Source organism: Lentinus tigrinus (assembly GCF_003813185.1).
Source record: "Lentinus tigrinus ALCF2SS1-7 unplaced genomic scaffold L226scaffold_2, whole genome shotgun sequence".
Lineage (NCBI taxonomy): Eukaryota > Fungi > Basidiomycota > Agaricomycetes > Polyporales > Polyporaceae > Lentinus > Lentinus tigrinus.
Window position 1 is genome coordinate 2,081,241 of NW_027137911.1, and position 18,474 is coordinate 2,099,714.

The following is an 18,474-nucleotide window of genomic DNA, read 5'->3' on the forward strand; positions in this document are numbered from 1 at the left end:
ATCAGCCCAAGCCAACTAGCAGTCGGAGGGTGACACAGCACGCACGGGTGGGGAGATCAATGAGGTGTGCCAAAACGTACCTTTAACACCTGTGACTTGCAAGTGGCAAGCAAGCCTCGTCGATCCATCGACATCACAGTTCACTCATCCTTCTTCCCACCCACGACCCGCCCACCGTCATCATTGCCCCGCCCTCCCAACCCCACCCCAAGCAAGAACGCCATCCGCATCGACGCACCCACATACACAAACCCCACACTCCCCCACAGCATCGCGTCCCACCCCCAGAACCGCCCAAACACCTCCCACCATCCCCACCATCCCCCTCCCCCTCCCGCGCCCGCGCCCTCTCCCAGCGACCGCGCCATGGGCACCATCGTGACCAAGTGTCCGAAATCCGCCAGAAGCAGCCCGGCGAGCAGCGTGCGCCACGTGCGCAGCGAGTTCGTCGAGGACAGGACGCAGTGCTCGTTGATCGCGAAGAGGAGGTAGAGGTTCGCGAGCTGTTGCAGTGAGATCAGCGTGGGCGTGTCAGGGTTCACGTTCGGGGGCATGGAGGCGGAGGAGGTGGGAGAGGAGGATAAGGAGGGAGAGGAGGTAGAAGTGGAGGGAGAGGAGGAGAGGTATGCGAGGTAAGCAAGGTACTGCGCGGGCAGCCAGCCTGCGTAGAACGCGCCGACGAGGGCGGAGATGGGCTCGATGTAGAGGAAGAAGAGGCGGTATGCGAGCGGGATGTTCGGTGGGCCCAGCGATCCGGTGCGAGCCTGAGAGATCGGGCTGGGGTTCGCTGCGTTAGTCGTGGTGGTGGCCATGGATTCCAGGGTACGTGGCTGGGGTGCGTGCAGTGGAGCCAGTGGAGCCAAGAGCGGAAGAACAGAAACTGATAAAGGTTTGCCTTCGACTCGACTAGAGAAAGAGCAACGGCGTAGTAGGCGGTAAGTAGGCGGTAGGAAGCCAAGTCCTCGCTACTCGCGTTTCCACCACGCGAAGATCGCAGTCTCTCGAGTCCTCAGCGGACCGGTCGCCGAGTACACCAGCACGTGACAGACGCGTACGTGACACCGACGCGTCCCGTCACGCGAACGCGAACGCGACGCGTCGACGCGCGCGCGGCCCGATTCAGATGCAACCGCAGCCAAGGCTCGCCTATCTATCTTTTTACTAACTTTGAGATGATGGCGCACTTCTTTCAAGTTAGGGCCCCAGGGGGCGCTCTGAGTCTCAGCTTAGTACACGTCAGGGCACACGCGGAGGAGCGGAAGACAAAGACAAAAAGACTCACCGGCGCGAGTCGTCGTCCCATGTAGTAAGCTCAGCTGTAATCTAACGGGCACGGGGAAACAATCATCGCGATTCGCGACACTCGAACACCGCCCCGCGGCCCGCCTCGCTTGCAATAGATTCAGAGCCTAGAGGGCTCAAAGATCCCGAGTCCCGAGTCCCGACGGCCGCCACTCCCCGCAGCTCGCGAGCCGCGGAGGACAGCGATCGCGCACTAGTACTTACCGGTACGCGTTCCAAGCCCAAGCGAGCGATCGGAGGTACTTGATAATTGTTTGGGGGTGACTGACACGGCGGGCACCGCCCCAGAAGTGGCGGCGAGAAATGTTCAGGTAATCCTCGACTGAGCCTAGCTGCCGCGAAATTTAGGACAACATTCTGATGTCCCAATAATGCGACCTTACATCTTACTATGACCGTCGTTTAGAGTGGCAGAAAAGGACACCTTTGTCCGGAAACATGTGGTCGCCGGAATGGTGCGAGAAAGGCTATCCTTCACTTAAATTTCTGGAGGCAGGAAATGATACCCGGACAAAGGTGACCTTTTATGGGGATTCTATCAAGATTTCAGGCGTCAGCCAGCTTTTAGGTCACCAGATAGCTGACACAAAGGTTACCTTTCAAGCGAAACTTTTCGGGCACTGGAAAAAGCCCGGATAGGCTTTCTTTTCGGTATCGCTGAAGTTCACTGTGAAAGGTATCCTTTCTGGTGCCCCAAATTGTCGTTCTGAATGCACTCAAAGGTCCCATTCTCAGACCATTGAAATATTGGCAGTAACTTTGTGGCAGCTGAGCTCAGTCGAGGATTACATGAACATTTTCCGCTGCAGCTTCCGGGGGCGGTGCCCGCCGTGTGAGGTGGGAGGGTCCCTGGTTCCTGGTGGCGAACTTTGAGAGCTTGAGATTCAGAGCCCAAACGCGCGCAATGCGCATCGCGGACAAGTGCACAAGTGCACTATGCAGATGCTCTTGTCTCGGAGCGGCGACTCGCGAGGCGGGTGCATGCAGTACGTACTACGTTCGCGGACGACCTGGTCAGTAACGTATGTACAGTACCTCAAAGCAGGCCCAGGCAAGGAGGCGTGTGTCTTGAATGCGAGCGAGCACCGAGCTACTGGCAGCTGGAGGGCGACTCGTGAGTATACAAGTAACAATACTTAACGGTGCGATGTATGATGATTATAAGTAAGTAGACAACCTGTACCCGTCTAGAGGCCGCCATGTAACCTAGGTGCGCGTGGGGGATGGATGCTGGGTGCTGGGTGCTGGGTGCTGACGGCGATGCGAAGAGGGGTGAGGGTTCGAGGGTTCGAGCGACGATGTTGAGTGAATATGGTACACAGAATGAGCGGAGCCAGAGACGATGGCGATGATGGATGTGAAAGTAGGAAACAAGACGCGTACGTAGATGTGTAAATCATAATAATATAGTACACGTTGAGGGGGACTGCAGAACGACCCAGGTCTGAATTAATTGGAATGAATACTCGGTAAGAAGCACTCAGCACTCAGTACTCAGTACTCGATACTCAGTACTCGATGACGGACACCTATACGGGGATACGCAAACGCCGTCAGCCACCGATTCCAGTGCGTACAGTACGCGAACGCATGACGCATGACGTACCTCCAAGGGCAAGGTTAACATAACAAACCCCCTCACACCCTCACACCCTCACACCCTCACACCCCCACACCTTCACTCCAAACGGCGGCACGGCGCCCAGCCTCACCGCAACTTGCGCAACTGCGCAATGACCTCCGAAAAGTCCTGCTCCGTCCACCGCTTCCCCTTGCGCTCGCGTATCCACTTCCGGCTGAACCGCCGCTTCGTGCGCGCGACCGCCTCCTTCGTCACCACCTCGACCTCCACGTCCACGCGGATGCCCGTGCCCGTGCCCGAGAGCGCCTCGGCGTCGCGCTCCGCCACGGGCGCGAGGTGCCATGGGCAGGCCGCCGAGTCGGTGTTGTCCGTGTCCGTGGTGTCCTCGACGTCCCCGAAGAGCGTGAGCATCGCTGCACGCGACTGGCTCCGTGTCGGGGGGCGTTCGTATTCGTGCTCCGCGTCGGACTCGTCGTGGTCTACGAGCAGGACGACGTCGCGGTCTTCGTCCGTCTCGACGCTCGAGATGGAGAACTTGCGGTCGTGCGACGGGGACTGGCACTGGCACTGGCACTGGGAGGGCCCCGCGTCGGGGCTGGGCACGGCGTTCTCCCTCGGAGACCGAGGCGACTCGACGAACCCGAGCTCCTTCATACGGCGGTCGAGCTCCTCTTCGCGCCGGCGGCGGAGGTCGCGCGGGCCGGGGAGGTTGAACGCGATGGGCGAGAGCGGCGTTGGCGTGGCGAGGTATGCTGACAGGGAAGCGGTCTGGGTTGCGGGGATGTCGAGGCGGATAGATGGTCTGTCCGTGGACCCTGGCGTTGCGACGGTACGGCGGGGGGAAGCTGTTTGGCGGAGTTGTGTCAGCTATTACTACTTGTGACGGGGTTAGTAAGGACGATCAGTACTCACAAGAGGGAGTCTTTCGCGGAGTGGAAGGCCCAGCTTCTGCTGGGGGTGTGGGCAGTGCTGACGAGGATGCAACTCGGCCCGGAGGAGGGGTCTGAGAGCCAGATGCGGGCGGGGTTGGAAGAGGGTCGGCGCGGAAGTGCTGGGTCGAGCGCGTCCGATGGAGAGGAGGATCAGGGAGAGGACGAGGAGGCAAGGAGGCACGACATGACTGAGGAGTGGTAGGCGGAGTTGGCAGGGGTCTGCTTAACCTATGGAGACCAGGAGAGTCTTGGATGGCCGAGGGCGAGAGTGTCGCTGAGCTCGGGGAAATGACGTAGTCCGAGGAAGGACTGGTAAGGGCAGTACTCTGAAGCGTGCTTGAAGACGCGGAGTTGCCATAACTTGAGTTGGATGAGGACGAGCCTGGGCGCGAACGCGAGTGTCCGACTTCCTTGAAGGTAGCAGGGGTGAAGTAATACTTCAGCGATGGCACGGTGTAAGCGTTGGAAGGAGGAGAAGACAAAGTGGCGGCCATCGCAAGCTGAGGAAGAGGCGTGGTCGGGCTCTGGACCTTGCGGTGGAGGAAAGGGATAAGACGAAGGAGACTGGGCGCCGGGCAGGCTGGCGGACGAGAACGGTTGCGGCTTTATTGAGGGGACGCATGTTGGACTTGTTGTGAAGGAATGACAGACTGGAACCGCCATGGCCCCGTCACGTCCCCCCGACCGCCACTTTCGCGCTTTGATGGGCGTGCTTTTCCGCTCCGTCTCACCTCTCTCCTCCTGCCATATCCGGACTCGCCTTCTCCCCTGCTTTCCCACGGCAATCGAGATTGTCTCGGCTCGCAGCCCTGGCTTACGTCTTTCGTCCCAGCTCCTCCCAACCCCTCCGTCGATGCATGTTGTGTGCTACAGTTCAGGCTGTTGTGCTCGTTGCTGTCTGCAAGCCACCGACGCCTCGCCGCCCGCACCCGGCGCGTCATATATCACTCCGGCCGCCACCGCCGCCACCGCCGTCCCGCAGTCGGCGCGGCAGCGGCCACCCCGTCTGGCCGAGACGAGCTCTCTCTCGACTGCTGGCCCTCTGCACAGCGAGACCAGCCTGAGCGAGCACCGGTTCCCGCACAATCAAACGTGGCCGGCACTCTGAGTCTATTCTCAGGCTTTTTACCCGACCGTCGCGGCGACTGTGATCACGCCCGCTAGAAATCTGCCTGCCAGCCGACCACCACGGTTGGGTTAATGTCGCGATGTTCACTAAGCACTTCGTTCACTTGTCGTCCTGCCTGGACGTTTTTGTCCTCTTGTTCAATCCGTGCACCGCGTTCACGAGGCACTCCAGGGAGTCCAGGACACTCGGAGCCGTAGCAAGGCTTATCACGCCGTCGGTCGCCATCTGATACATGCACATCCACGGACAAAGACGCAAGGACAACGACAAGGACGACGGACAAGGCAGACCTGTCAATTCCCTCCGTTCGTGATGCACGAGGAGGCCGCTTGCCGACCGCCCACCCTCTTCTCGCACGTTGTTCATTACATCCGCCTTTGTCTCCCCCATCTCCCCATCTCACGAGGCATAGCAACACCAGCCCCGAACGGCGACAACCAACCCACCTCGCTCGCGCGCGACACCAACAAAGGAGTTGAAGCCGTGGTGGTTCAAGCACACAGCACCACGTCCACTTCTACGGTTTGATTTCGCTTGATCTTGATCCCAAACCCCAAGATCTGATCTCCGCGCTCCTTTCTAGAAGGGTTCCCGGTCGTCCTCGATGCCCCAGCCTGCTTCCAGGGACACCGGCCGTAACATCATCATGATTCGTGACTCATCGCTCACTTGGGTCGATGATACGGACGAGCAAGCAACACCGACACTTGCAAGGCGTAATCGCAACGTCAGCACTGAGCAGTAGTATCCAAGCGCACATCAACAGTCACGACCGTCTGACTACCGACGCAGGTCGCGCGACTAGCGTATCTCTGATTCTCCCCTTACTCCAGGGAATCAATTATGTATCAGGCCTCAGCCAGGAGCCAGGAATCATCATTAACGACCGACGGTGAGAACCTCCCAGCAATCCAACGACCGCGAATCACCTCTATCACTCCGACTCACCTCTACCGTCTCCATTACAGTACTAGACTATGTAGCCCCTCTTCAAAATCTTCGCAGTTCTCCGAAATGATCGTCTCGCAGGGCTTCTGCTGTGCACCGCTGCTGTTCCCCCTTCCCCCTTCCCCCTTCTACTACATAATCATCTGAGGCCCCAGGCACGTGGAAGAGATGGATACTCGACGCGGATTAGTGCGTCGTCTACGTCGGCCGTCGGCCGGTTCCGCAACTCGAGATGGCCGGCAGCGGACGTACTACCTGCATAGTACGTGTTCATTATTGTTCATTGTTCATTGTTCGGCGTGCAGGAACTTCCATGGCCATGGTACTGCAGAATCAGAGTTCAACGTTGCACTTCGGAGTCGGTGTCGAGTCGACTGGCCGTGTCGGGCGGTCCGGCGCCCGAATGTACTCGTACATACTTACGACGTGCCGCGGGGGCCGAGAGCGGGTCATGCATTCGTGCACGGTGTCGCGTCGCGTCAGAGACCCGAGGAGATGCTGCATCCTGAATGTATCCACCACATACTTATGAGTATGCATGTATGCATGTATGCGGTACTTAGAGCATCACGGCGACCTCGGGCCGGAGCCGGGACGCGAGGATGCCGCATGCAAAAGCCCCAGTCTCAGCTTACTGGGGAGGATGCGGCATCGCAACGACGCCACCAGTACGCCACCGTCGTCAGCAGTTTCAAATACAGGGCGAGGGCGAGGGCGTGCCTTGCGATGCTTAATGATTCTGAAATCCGCAGGCATGCCATTGTCTTGGTATGTGCCCATGACTCTCATCGATGGCCAAGGTCTATCGGGGCCACTGACAATTGGGCGTTGTCGCGCCTACTTTAGTCTTTTCAGTGTTCACAATAGCGGCAGTAATTCGCATTCGCGTCTTTCATGATGTTCAAGGAACCCTCCCCCCGGTGGCAAAAAGCCGTATTATACCTACACCATATCAAGCAACAATGACTCTACACACTCCAACACTCCAATGCACCAATATTCCCCGGGCCCCACACCCTGGATGATGGGACTCCGTTTCGGAGGCCGGACTGCCTCCGAGAAGTACGCGAAGCTAGAATCCTTATTCTGCTTCCCCGCATCTTCTAGCTCTCCACACGGGCCCTCTGAATCAAGCTTTGCCTTGGGCCTTTGATGGTGGCTTCGCCGCGTGCCACAGTTTACCCACTGCACTACGCAGGTGCGACATGATGCCAAGGCTCAAGCAGCTCTGACTCTGGGTCCATGCCACTACGCAGCGCCTCGCCGTCGGTCTCCGGTACCGGTCGCGTCGTCCTCGAGGGAGTGATGAGATGAAGGGTATGCACATTGTCATTGCGTAACTTTTTGTTCTTCTGTAGGCTGTAGCAGCTCCAAGTGCACGTCTCTCAGGCTGTAGGAAGAACTTGGTGGCTTGAGCTCGAAGTCTAAAATGGACAGCGTTCGCGACGTCACCACCGTGTTCACTGTTACTCACTGGACCGTGAAAGGGATATTTGCCGCGGACCGCAGAACAGTGTTGCAAGACTAAGACAGCTAGATTGAAGAAACATCGTGCACGACGTCGACAATCGCGCTATCCGTCCCTGAGGACTTGAGCCGTTGGATTATCGTACACAGACCACATATATCGCACCGAGTCCCGCCCCCGCCCCGGTCCCGGTCCCGGTCTCGCTGCGCCTTTCTGAGATCAACGACCCCGGTCGACCCGACATGTCATCGATCTACCTTCTGCGCATCCAGCCAAGCGAGTAGTAACTATGTAGTACATTGTACAGCCAGAGAACAGTACACATAGCAGCGATCGATCGATCCACCGTTTCATCTTACACGCACTAGTACGTCTCCAGTCTCCAGGCTCCAGACTCCAGCTCAAGCTTCAAACTTCACCTCCAAAGTTGAGACGCATTCACGAATCGGTGGCTGCGGGCGGGGCGGCGAAGCTGAAGCCGCGCGGCATGCGTGCGCCGGCGGGGGGCGCGACGCGCGCGCGGAACGAGTCTGCCATGTCGATCATGCGTGCCCATTGTACGTCTTCGTGTGTGTTTACCCACTCGATGAAGCGTTCCTGCGGTCGGGAGCCAGGAGCGTCGAGGGTTGCAGTGTTGAGTGGCGTGCAAAGCGGGGTTTGGGTTTGGAGAGCCCAAGTGGGATTGAGAACGCGGGAGGAGGGGGAGGGTGATGGTGGCGTGTCCGCATAAGGCCGATGCGGAGCAAGGATTGGGTTGCGGTGGGATGTAGGTCGGGATTCAAGGCGAGGCGCGAGGTACGATGATGCCATGGCGGGTGTTGCGTCGTTAGGGTGCAATGGGGACGCGTGGACCCCGTAGCATCATGGGCGGGCAACGTGGATGGAGGAGGAGCAGCCAAGGGAGGGAAGGTGCAGAATGAGTACAGGTTGTGCGATGCGCTACTATGCGCTCATGCGGTGCGGGAGGAAGCAGGACTTACGAGCATCAGGAGGACGTGGGGCCGACTATGAGTGAGTGCAGATGCAGATGTCGCGATGAGCGGATGCTGCGAGGAAGCAAAGAGTAGGTAGATCAGGAGTACGTACCCACTGACGTCGGGGTGGATGGTGATGGGGAAGATGAAGTTCTCTTCTTCTCTGTGGGTCCAGGCGCGAGTGCAGGTAGGCCGAGAAGAGCGGAATGATCGGACGGCGACGGCCACGGACCGCAGCAGGCAGGCAGGCAGAACGTATGTAGTTGAGACTTGCGTGATACGAGGTACGATCAGGATGCGCACTGACCTATACAGATAGGTGAACATATCCTTCCAGAGCTGTTCGACGTCGCGAGCGTTGACCTGAGGGATACGTTCGAGGTCATTGCGCATTCAAATACGCCATCAGCGCGTGACATACCCATCCGTGCGAGTTGGGGCTGGACTTGATGAACCTGGAGTCAAGTCAAATATCATGGGTTGAGCAACAGCCTCCTTCGCAGACGGCCAGACGGCAGACGGCAGACTGTAACGGAGGAACTTCTGACATACATCATGGGCGGCAAGTCGTCAAGGTACCAGTTTGCGGGGATCTCGACGAGACCTGTCTCTTTGCCGCGCACGAGAGGCTTCATCCACGTCTCGGCCTTTGCCTTGTAGTCGATCTTGGTCCACAGGTCTGCATCCCGGAGGTAGAACGCCTGGGAGCTGCCAGCATCAGCGTCAGGGATGCAGCTTGTTCGGCGTTGCAACTTCAACCTAGTGTGGACGTGCACTCACTCGTGCGCCATGTTCGAGTGGTCTAGACACAACGCGTTAGCAACCGCAGGGGCGATGATGCCGCGGGATGAGCATCAATGACACGTACCATACTCGATGCCCTTGTCGAGCAGCAGCTCGGTGCCTTCCGCGCTCGTTTCCCACCACGGCGCAACGCTGCCCTTGGGCGGGACGCCGTTGTTGAATTTGGTGAGTAGAGCGTACGTGTGGTCGAGGATGTCCTTTTGCTGCTCGACCGTCATCGATACTGGGTTCTCATGTGAATATCCGTGCAGTCCGCTGTAGTACGTAGAGCGCGTGGTGAGCACAGGATCTTGCATTCGATATGCGCACTGGGACGCACATCTCGTGCCCGGCGTCCCGGACTGCTGCCATCTGCTCCGGGAACGTCTCGAGGCTGTGACCTGTGAGCGAAAACTTGAGCATGTCACGGACGTGGGAAGACGACGGCAGGGGCGTTCCCACCTGGGATGAACCATGTCGTCTTGATGTTGTACTTTGCGAACAACTTGAGCAGTCGAGGCACGCCGACCTCCCCAGCGTAGACACCCTGACACGCACGAACGTCCGTCCCGAGTCCAAGTTGAGATCATGTCCTCGTGCGACAGAGCGGATCATGGACCCACTCTAGATATGTCCAGAGGCGAGTCTTCACCCCCGTAGGACCCGAGCCTGGACGAGAACCATCAGCGTTAGCTGGGAACGTTCAGTGCGCGGGTAGAACGAACTTGCCATCCTGCCACGGCGTCAACGTCGACTCCGAATCCGATAAGGATCTTGCGCGGCATTTTCGAGCCTTGTTCGTGGTCGGTTGTCTGTGGTCCGTGGATGATACACAAACGAGTTGTCAGGAGCAAAAGACCGCGAGATCTCAGCTCAGGCTAGGTATGCATAGGTAATATGAGAACGAATGCGGAGACGGAGCCCCGAACGGTCCTGATGCCCACGATAAGCAGCACTTCGCAGTGGCGCACGGTGGCCCCTACGAGAGTTCTGAGCAGGCCGCCTGACGTCGCAGCGACGTGACGGCTCCGGGAGAGACTCGATACGTAGTGGCGATGGTGTATCCGGCAGAACATTTGTATTCATTGCAGGATGGACGATAGCGATTACTACCGAGGCCTGGAGTCTGATATAGAGATAGTCAGCAAAATCAGCGAGCGTGTAATTCCGGAAGACCTTGAGGGAATACTATACATTGTAAAGTGTTCTTCGCACTTCTGTGAACTTCGCTCTGGTGCACAACAGCGTACAAATGTGCTCTTTGGACGTTGTAGTTGAACCTGCAAGCACAAGTGGCCGCAGAGGTGGATGGCTTATTCTAGTCCGTGGGAACTTCCGGTAAGTAAGATTGTGGATCGGGCAGGCGCTTACCACATGCCACGACCGAGGACGAGGTGAGGTTGACTTGTACTACAGTAACGGCCATCCTAGATCTCATCCTAAGCACTATCCACGCAACATGGCGATATGCTTTAATTTACTTAAGCCTTGACAGCATCACCTCCAACGTGCCCGACCACAATTTGTATAGCAAGAATGGCGCCGCTGATAAGCACATCCGAATACTACTCACGGTCTCCGGGGCATACAACCACCTATCGCGCGCTCGCAGGCTCTTCCGTAAGTCCTACCACCCGATATACTCATATGACGACGACTTCTCATGCCCTACTCCAGTTGGCATCGTGCAAGTCCGCACAGGATCCTTCCCCCGGTAACTCACACCCGAGTGCAGGGCATTATCTCGACCTTCTGACAAACCCGGCAACCACGAGCTTCCAGCGGGTCCCGGAGATCTGCTGAGTGACATCGGAAGTCTGGCATCACCGCGCATGACATGAGATACGACCCGCCGGGAGACGACTGCGGGACCGCCTTCGCTCCTTCTCGCGAATCCACCACTGGCACTTCTGGGCAGCCATGTCTGAAGACGAAAAGCACACGGTGACGACCTCCGCGAAAGCTGTTACCAGTCCTGCATACGATGACCATGAAGGCCTTACCGCGCTCAAGCACGCGGACGATGCGTTGCTCGCTCAGCTAGGCTACAAGAGCGAATTCAAGCGCGAGTTCTCGGTGAGTCTCCTCGTTCGCGTTCCCTGTATTGGCCTTACACTTCTGACGTCCCTTGAACGCTCTGCACCTTCCGTAATGACAGTTCATTGAAACAATCGCGTTTGCCTTCTCGATCATGGGCGTCGTGGCCTCTGTGTCGTCAACGATGTCGTTCCCCCTCGTCTCCGGTGCGTTTCATGTCCCCGCCTCTCGGACGCGCCCATGCCCACGTTGACATGCATGCGCAGGCGGACATGTCGGCATGGTCTTTGGCTGGCTCATCCCTTGCCTGTTCGTGATGACCATAGCAGCTTCCCTTGCGGAGTTGACGTCTGCAATGCCGTACGTCCTCGTACATTGCAAGATGCGCCGGCGGCTTACATCATAAGCAGAACGAGCGCGGGATTGTATTACTTCTCGGCAAAGCTCGCTCCACCGCGCTGGGCTCCGCTCGCAAGCTGGATCACCGGATGGGCGAACGTCACCGGCCAGGTCACCTTGGTCTGTTCCATTGACTTTACATGGTGAGCTGTCCTGCATGTCCAGACTGCGGATTGAGGTTGAGTGCGTCGGTCTTGCTTCAGCGCTCAGATGATCACGACCGCGCTGAACGTTGGGTCCGATGGCGCGATAAACCTGGGCGCGGGCCCCACGTTCGGGATCTTGCTGGCTATCCTATTCACCCATGGATTAGTTTGCTCGGCGGCAACTGCTGTGCTTGCCCGCCTCAATATTTTCTATGTTATCGTCAATGGTAAGGTATCTCCCGCCTTAGACTGACACATCTTATCTTCATACACGATCTCTCCCCAGTTGGAACGACGATAGCGGCGATTGTCGCTCTCCTGGTATGCAGCGGCGATCAGAGGGTTTCCACAAGCACCGCGTTCACCATGTACGAAAACAACACCGGCTGGGGGAACAGTAAGTTTACACAGTACTCCATCTTCCGCGATGAATTGACCCTGGCACCGTTCAGATGCATGGGCGTTCCTGCTCGCGTTCACAGCGCCCATGTGGACCTTGACAGGCTGTGAGTTTGTAGTGATAACCTCCACGCGCCAAGAACTCACGAAGGTTCTAACTTTGTACACAGACGACTCCGCAGCGCACATCTCCGAAGAGACCGCAGGGGCAGCTCGCGCAGCACCTATCGCCATCCTCGTCGGCGTCGGCGCGACCGCTTCATTGGGGTGGTTGCTCTTCATCGCTGCGTCCTTTGCGACAGCGTCTGTGCCGGACCTGCTAGGCACCGACCTGCCGCTGCCCATGGGCCAGCTCTTCCTCGACGTGCTCGGGAAGCGCGGGATGCTCGCGATATGGAGCCTTATCATCGTCGTGCAGTACGTAACTGGCGCAGCACAGGGCGTCGACGCGTCGCGCGTCGTATTTGCGTTCGCGCGGGATAACGCGCTCCCCGGTTCGAGGTGGTGGAAGCGAATCCACCCATACACTCGCACGCCGGTACACGCAGTGTGGCTCGTTATGTTCCTCTCGGGGCTTTGCGGACTTCTAGGGTTCTCCGAGACTGCGCTGTCTTCCCTGGCTGGGTACGCAGTTTCCCTTGAGCTTCGAACCTATGCGACTGATCCTCCGTTCACAGCTCCGCTGTCATTGGATTGTACACGTCCTATGTCACCCCGATCTTCCTGCGCATCACCTCTGGACGCAACAAGCTTCAACCGGGACCATTCTCGCTGGGGAAGTGGTACCTGCCTACAGGTATTATCGCGGTTGCATGGGTCAGCTTTATCACAGTTCTTCTCTTGTTCCCTCCCGAAGAGCACCCCACGGCCGAGACGATGAGTGCGTGCTTTCTTCGAGCTCCCCTTTTTGCAAGCGCTTGACATACCATTCGCAGACTACGCGGTTGTAATCATCGCGGCGGTGTTCCTCTTTGCTGCACTGACGTGGGTGTTCTCTGCTCGGAAGTGGTTCAAAGGGCCTGTGCGGACAGTCGAGGAGCAGGATGGGTATGATGAGAAGAAAAAGACGAGAGTGGATGAACGGGAGGCATCGATGGAAAGCTCCTGAATGTGTATGGTGCAATATTCGTAAATGCAGTTAAGGCCATTTTGTATCCAAGAATTGCGAAGGAGCGGTGCTCTCAACCCAATGCGCTATAGCTGCTTCGCGTGAATACCCGGTGAGGCACGTGATCGCGATGGACGCGTTCTTTCCACGTTTCATTGTTACGCCTGGTTTGCGATCGATCCTATTGTCCCCCATTTTCGCCAACCACCACGACGCCTATATAACTGTCCTCTCTTTCTGCGCGTTTGTTGTTCGTCTCCTATCACCCACCGTCCTCTTTGACCAACCCACCGTCTTCTTCCAACACACCGCCGTGACCAGCATGGGTCGTGGCCGGGTATGGAACCCTGAAGAGCATTATATCTGGATAGAGCCCAACGTCAAGTACCTTATATCATTTCCGGGTGCAGAGAGATATGCCCCGTTACCTTGGTACGACCGCCCTCCTCCGAGGCCGGCGAGACCAGGTCCACCGCCAGTACGTTCTCTCAACCCACTGCTCACGATGTTCCCTATATACTCACACGAGATACGCATTACATTCCTAGGACAAGCTGCGCTACGTCTCGACACGCCGGATCCGCCACGCGTTCGATCGTGGCAGTATCGCATTCAAGCAGACCGTCGCCGACGATCTGGACTCGCTGGTGCAGACGTTCTTGAATGCGCTCCTGAAGCGTACGGGATTCATGCCGAACCTGCTCCACAGCTACGGAGAACAGGAGCTGTGGGCGCTCAAAGAGACCCGCAACGAGGCGTATGACTACTTCTGGCGTGTGGCGCGGCAGCAGGAAGACTCGGAACGCGCGAGAGAACTTCGAAGAGCACAGAGCGCGGCCGAGGAGGTCAACCCGGGCCCGGAGGTTGGCTCTGCCTCGTCGGACAGAGAGACAGAGGCGGAGGCCGAGAAGGTAGGAAAAGGGCCGGAGGGCGTCGATGCGATGGTCGGCGCGTTGTACGAAATGATGAAACTGAGCGGGGTGCAGTTGAACTTGGAGGACCGGGTCATGAGGGAGCTGTGGGGGCGGGAAACCAAGGAACAACAGGGTAAACGAGCGGCAGAGTACTACGAGAAATTCACGGACGCCATGCGCAAAGTGTTGGAGGCCGCGGAGCTGGGAGAGAAGAGGACGGCCATGAGGAAGGCGGCGAAGAAGGAGAAAAAGGAGAGGAGGAAGGCCGAGAAGCAGGAGAAAGGAGAGACGTCGACGCAGACCGACGAGGAGAAGTCTGCTGAAGAGGATAAGATGGATGTAGATGAAGATCCTCTGGAAGATTTGGGCCTTCAAGACGAGGCCGAGGCGTCGGGAGACGAGTCAAGTAGTTCCACAGAGGTACGGGAATCAGCTCTATGGCAGTGCGTCCTCATCTGACAAAAACATAGACTCCGCCAAAGAAACGGGCGCGCATCGAGTAGTGAGTCCAAGTAGGTGTTTCTTCCCACTGTTATTAACGTCTTGTTTTCGACCAGGACCTCACCGCATATCCGTATATACAGTCCTGCGAATCATGTAGCAGTGTGCCTAATGCAAGGTATTGAACCATGCCTTTTAATCCTACCTCTCCGTAGTAAGTATGGCCCACAGGGGTCCCTACTGGCGCAGGATCTCAGGCAAGATGTCGTCTGGTATTGCCGGGTCTGGTTGTCGTGGATGTTCTGCGAAGCGAGTCTCTCCAGGAGGTGTGAGAGGCGTAATGCTCAACATACTGTGAAGCTCGTGTCGTATAAGACTGGATGTGATATGGAGTTAGAAGGAGGAAGAGAGTGCAGAACTGGTTGGAAACGGACGTGAGATCATCATTGCGGAATGGTAGTAGTAACCGCAGCGTGGGATTAGATCCGAGAATATAATCTGAGAAGTACTCCCAATCCGAGACTCCCGCTCATCCATCTGTTCGAGTTGACGTTGAGGGGCGAATACCTGCGAGGTGGAGGTCCAAGTCGAGGTAACTCACAGTTACTCAGGACGGAATGATAATCTGAATCATCGGCTGGCCATTACATCACGTGCCGGTTGTTCCGACACGTGGTCGTAGACAAACTCAGAAGGCCTGGAGTCGAGCCTGCCAGCCATTATCTTTACTTGGTACTCACCTGGACCATAGCCACTGGAACAGCGCAACACACAGCAAGCTCGGAGACTCAGAGGCTTTCGCTGGTGCTGCAGGCGACACAAGGCATGTTTAATCGACCCTTTTCCAGCGGTTCCTGGGAAGGCCGTACGACTCGAAGCGGATCTGGAGTAGTCGCAGTGCGGGGCGTATCTTTGGGAGTTCCAGGTGTTGGCGGCGGACTTCAGGGCGACTCATGCGCGGAGGGTTGGTGCACGGTGAGTGGGCTGCTGCGCGGGAAAGGCTGCAGAAGGAAGCCGGGAGGGAAAGCAAGAGGAAACGGTCTCCGAAGGTATGTTTTTCGCGCAAAAGGATTCGTAGGTTTACCTGGAGTCAGTCTTTTCTTCCTCTAGAATTGTCTGAGACGATGTACTCGTACATCGAGCACTCCAGAGAATTATCATGCTTTTGCCACCACCGAGAGTCCAGGCGCCCATCTGCACCCAGCGGGTCTCCGACGTCAATCGAAACACTTGTTAATGTCAACGGCGCCACGGACGTACTACGATATCTGTATCTACTTTACCGAGTACCAGTTCTGTCCTCGACCGCCGCAACGTACTCAAAACCATTCATCCACCGTTATCAGTCCCTGTTGTAAGTTGTGCCGTGTCTTCGCGTCGGTATTCCCAGGCTATCATCAGCTGGACTCGCTGGCGGCCTCCGTGGATGTATCACAACTCCGGTCGGTGGGGGACCGTATCCTCTCGCACCACACGCGGAGATTACGGTAAGCTTGTCAATGGGGGCTTCTGGCTACTCAGCTGACTACGCCGGCAGCTTATCTGGCGCTGAAGCTGCGAAGCTTAAAGGCTAGGGATGGGTAGCGTAACGCGAAGCTGGCGTCTCATCTAGCAAGTTCTTTCATCGGTCAAGATGGCATCCGATGAGAAGAAGATCCCGACGGTGGAGGTGGAGGAAGCTCCCCTGGAGGCCGGTAGTAGCTCGGCACCCATCCAGAACGCCGATGACGCGCTCCTCGCAGAGCTCGGCTACAAGAGCGAGTTCAAACGCCAAATCACGGTACGCGCAGACGACTTTGTTTAGGTTAACATCAGTTGCTGATTGCAGGTCGTTCAGCTGATTGAGTCGTTCGCAGTCGTCCTCTCTATCCTGACGCCGTTGACCTCGGTCACAGTGACGTATCCGTTCCCGCTCGTAGCAGGTGCGTCTCTACAGCCATTTATGCTGTGATCACGAATATTGGTACTGATCTGTATGCGTAGGAGGACATGTAGGGATGGTCTTCGGATGGATCATCCCATGTATCCTCACTCTGTCTGTGGCGGCGTCCATCGCTGAGCTGACCTCCTCCATGCCGTACGTCTCGCCGCTTCCCGTCTATAAGACTTTTAGCTGACTGGCCTTAACATGAATGCAGTACGAGCGGTGGCTTGTACTACTTCTCATCGCGCCTCGCTCCGCAACGTTGGGCGCCTCTCGCGTGCTGGATCACCGGTTGGGCGAACGTCACTGGACAAGTCGTCCTGATGTGTTCGTCGGATTACTTGACGTGCGTTCATAAAGTTCTTCCGTTTTCTCGTGCTGACGGTTCCGCGTAGTGCCCAGGTCATCGTGACAGCTTTGAGTGTCGGCTCGGACGGGGGAATCAATCTAGGCTTGGGGGCGACATACGGCATCACACTCGCACTACTCTTCTCGCATGGGGTCGTTTGTTCGTCCGCGACCGGCATCCTTGCACGAATCAATGTGTTCTATGTCATCATCAGTGGTACGTCTACGTCCCGTACATGCGGAACCCGATAAGCTGATCGAGCTCGCGCGTCTAGTCGGGACCTGCATCGCCTTGGCCATATCGCTCCTTGTATGCAGTGGAGACCAGAGGGTGTCTGCACACACGGCGTTCACAATGTACGAGAACAACACTGGTTGGGCCAATGGTGCGGCTCTTTCATTATATAGTCTACATACGGTTGCTCACCACAGACTGTCGCAGAGGGATGGGCATTCCTACTCTCGTTCTACGCGCCGATGTGGTGCATGGTAGGCTGTAGGTCTGTCAGCTCCGTCCGCTACTTCAATTCGCTGACGATATACACTACAGACGACTCCGCTGCCCACCTTGCCGAAGAGACAACCGGAGCAGCGCGTGTCGCCCCGATCGCCATCGTGACCGGAGTCGGCACTGCGTCCTTGCTCGGCTGGCTCTTATACATCGCCATCTCCTTCGCCACTGCGTCTGTGCCCGCCATCCTTGCGACAGACTTCCCGATCCCTGCTGGCCAGCTCTACCTCAACGTGCTTGGCAAGCATGGGATGCTTGCCGTCTGGAGTATCCTCATCGTTGTGCTGTACTCTTCCGGGGCGGCGCAGGGCGTGGACGCATCGCGCGTCATCTTTGCGTTCTCGAGAGATAACGCGTTGCCTGGGTCCGAGTGGTGGAAGAAAGTGCATCCGTATACGAAGACGCCGGTTAACGCGGTGTGGCTCGTTATGGCGCTCTGTGCAATCTTGGCGGTACTTGGGTTCTCAACCTCTGCGCTGAATTCGTTGGCTGGGTGGGTTTATCTCTTGTTCTAGGTCATCCCTCCTCGTGCTGACGTCGTTGACAGGGCCTCCATCATTTCACTTTACGTGTCCTACGCCACCCCCATCGTCCTCCGACTCACGACCGGGCGTAAGGCGTTCCAGCCAGGACCGTTCACCCTAGGGAAGTGGTCCACCCCGATCAACATCATCGCCATCGCCTGGACGGGCTTCCTCACCATCCTATTCCTCTTCCCCTCCGGGGTCAACCCGACAGCGTCGTCAATGAGTGAGTGTCCAATGCTATGGTTTTGCGACTTGTGAGCATGTTGCTGACGACGAACGATGCTCTCTCTTGATCAGATTATACGATCGTCGTGCTCATGGCAGTGTTCATGTTCGCGTCGCTTTCGTGGGTCTTCTCTGCGCGTCACTGGTTCAAGGGCCCCGTTCGCACTATTGCACCGGATGCCGTTGGTGCTCCTGGTGACTCGAAGCTGACCGGGAAGCAGCGAGCGAGTACCGATGAAAAGGAGGGATCTGTAGTAATCCCATGTTGAACAACATGATGTATCATGCATCACGACTGATGTGCAATTATATATGTGTCCATCTAACGATCTTCCCGTGCCCTACGTGGTGCTCAGTTCGACAGGGTTGCCGTGTCT

General features: G+C 57.2%; 7 protein-coding genes across 7 annotated transcripts; 4 read left to right on the top strand and 3 right to left on the bottom strand.

Moving 5' to 3' along the window:
• Positions 1-194: 194 nt before the first annotated feature.
• L226DRAFT_447385 (uncharacterized protein) lies at positions 195-734 on the bottom strand (the record flags this gene model as incomplete). Its single annotated transcript, XM_067674911.1, has 1 exon — positions 195-734. A coding segment is annotated over one exon (540 nt), but the record flags the coding sequence as incomplete, so codon positions are not given.
• Positions 735-3,010: 2,276 nt separating this feature from the next.
• Positions 3,011-4,310, bottom strand: L226DRAFT_566205 (uncharacterized protein; the record flags this gene model as incomplete). The annotated part of the gene is made up of 2 exons (XM_067683877.1): positions 3,011-3,729; positions 3,797-4,310. The coding sequence occupies 2 exons, from the start codon at positions 4,308-4,310 to the stop codon at positions 3,011-3,013; spliced, it is 1,233 nt and encodes a 410-aa protein (XP_067542006.1).
• A 3,333-nt stretch (positions 4,311-7,643) lies between these two features.
• On the bottom strand, positions 7,644-10,000 carry L226DRAFT_137923 (glycoside hydrolase/deacetylase). Its single transcript, XM_067672313.1, has 12 exons — positions 9,848-10,000; positions 9,742-9,787; positions 9,581-9,665; positions 9,459-9,519; positions 9,204-9,394; positions 9,116-9,137; positions 8,888-9,043; positions 8,757-8,790; positions 8,643-8,698; positions 8,448-8,498; positions 8,342-8,366; positions 7,644-7,958 (listed from the first exon to the last, which is right to left on the bottom strand). Exons 1-12 carry the CDS (start codon positions 9,901-9,903, stop codon positions 7,800-7,802), a joined length of 942 nt encoding a protein of 313 aa, XP_067542007.1. The 5' UTR covers positions 9,904-10,000; the 3' UTR covers positions 7,644-7,799.
• A 1,038-nt stretch (positions 10,001-11,038) lies between these two features.
• L226DRAFT_452730 (amino acid transporter) lies at positions 11,039-13,207 on the top strand (the record flags this gene model as incomplete). Its single annotated transcript, XM_067675085.1, has 10 exons — positions 11,039-11,194; positions 11,277-11,361; positions 11,422-11,515; positions 11,566-11,697; positions 11,758-11,927; positions 11,987-12,097; positions 12,153-12,206; positions 12,270-12,723; positions 12,777-12,979; positions 13,035-13,207. The coding sequence occupies 10 exons, from the start codon at positions 11,039-11,041 to the stop codon at positions 13,205-13,207; spliced, it is 1,632 nt and encodes a 543-aa protein (XP_067542008.1).
• A 264-nt stretch (positions 13,208-13,471) lies between these two features.
• On the top strand, positions 13,472-14,630 carry L226DRAFT_529841 (uncharacterized protein; the record flags this gene model as incomplete). The annotated part of the gene is made up of 3 exons (XM_067679703.1): positions 13,472-13,685; positions 13,756-14,546; positions 14,595-14,630. Coding segments are annotated over exons 2-3 (680 nt in total), but the record flags the coding sequence as incomplete, so codon positions are not given.
• A 658-nt stretch (positions 14,631-15,288) lies between these two features.
• L226DRAFT_138078 (uncharacterized protein) lies at positions 15,289-16,384 on the top strand. Its single transcript, XM_067672316.1, has 3 exons — positions 15,289-15,611; positions 15,673-16,049; positions 16,100-16,384. The coding sequence occupies exons 1-3, from the start codon at positions 15,516-15,518 to the stop codon at positions 16,134-16,136; spliced, it is 510 nt and encodes a 169-aa protein (XP_067542010.1). The 5' UTR covers positions 15,289-15,515; the 3' UTR covers positions 16,137-16,384.
• L226DRAFT_138074 (amino acid transporter) lies at positions 15,915-18,437 on the top strand. The gene is made up of 11 exons (XM_067672315.1): positions 15,915-16,049; positions 16,100-16,342; positions 16,400-16,484; positions 16,546-16,639; positions 16,701-16,832; positions 16,882-17,051; positions 17,110-17,220; positions 17,277-17,330; positions 17,385-17,838; positions 17,893-18,095; positions 18,170-18,437. Exons 2-11 carry the CDS (start codon positions 16,196-16,198, stop codon positions 18,364-18,366), a joined length of 1,647 nt encoding a protein of 548 aa, XP_067542011.1. The 5' UTR covers positions 15,915-16,049; positions 16,100-16,195; the 3' UTR covers positions 18,367-18,437.
• The last annotated feature ends 37 nt before the right edge of the window (positions 18,438-18,474 follow it).

Coding starts and splice junctions, on each gene's coding strand:
- L226DRAFT_138078 (XM_067672316.1), top strand. CDS start 15,516: ATGCGCGGAGGGTTGGTGCACGGTGAGTGGGCTGCTGCGCGGGAAAGG. Junction 15,612..15,672: donor AGAGGAAACGGTCTCCGAAG/GTATGTTTTTCG, acceptor TTCTTCCTCTAG/AATTGTCTGAGACGATGTAC. Junction 16,050..16,099: donor CACCACACGCGGAGATTACG/GTAAGCTTGTCA, acceptor CTACGCCGGCAG/CTTATCTGGCGCTGAAGCTG.
- L226DRAFT_138074 (XM_067672315.1), top strand. CDS start 16,196: ATGGCATCCGATGAGAAGAAGATCCCGACGGTGGAGGTGGAGGAAGCT. Junction 16,640..16,700: donor GAGCTGACCTCCTCCATGCC/GTACGTCTCGCC, acceptor ACATGAATGCAG/TACGAGCGGTGGCTTGTACT. Junction 16,833..16,881: donor TGTTCGTCGGATTACTTGAC/GTGCGTTCATAA, acceptor GGTTCCGCGTAG/TGCCCAGGTCATCGTGACAG.
- L226DRAFT_137923 (XM_067672313.1), bottom strand. CDS start 9,903: ATGCCGCGCAAGATCCTTATCGGATTCGGAGTCGACGTTGACGCCGTG. Junction 9,788..9,847: donor GTTGACGCCGTGGCAGGATG/GCAAGTTCGTTC, acceptor GTTCTCGTCCAG/GCTCGGGTCCTACGGGGGTG. Junction 9,666..9,741: donor CGCCTCTGGACATATCTAGA/GTGGGTCCATGA, acceptor CGTGCGTGTCAG/GGTGTCTACGCTGGGGAGGT.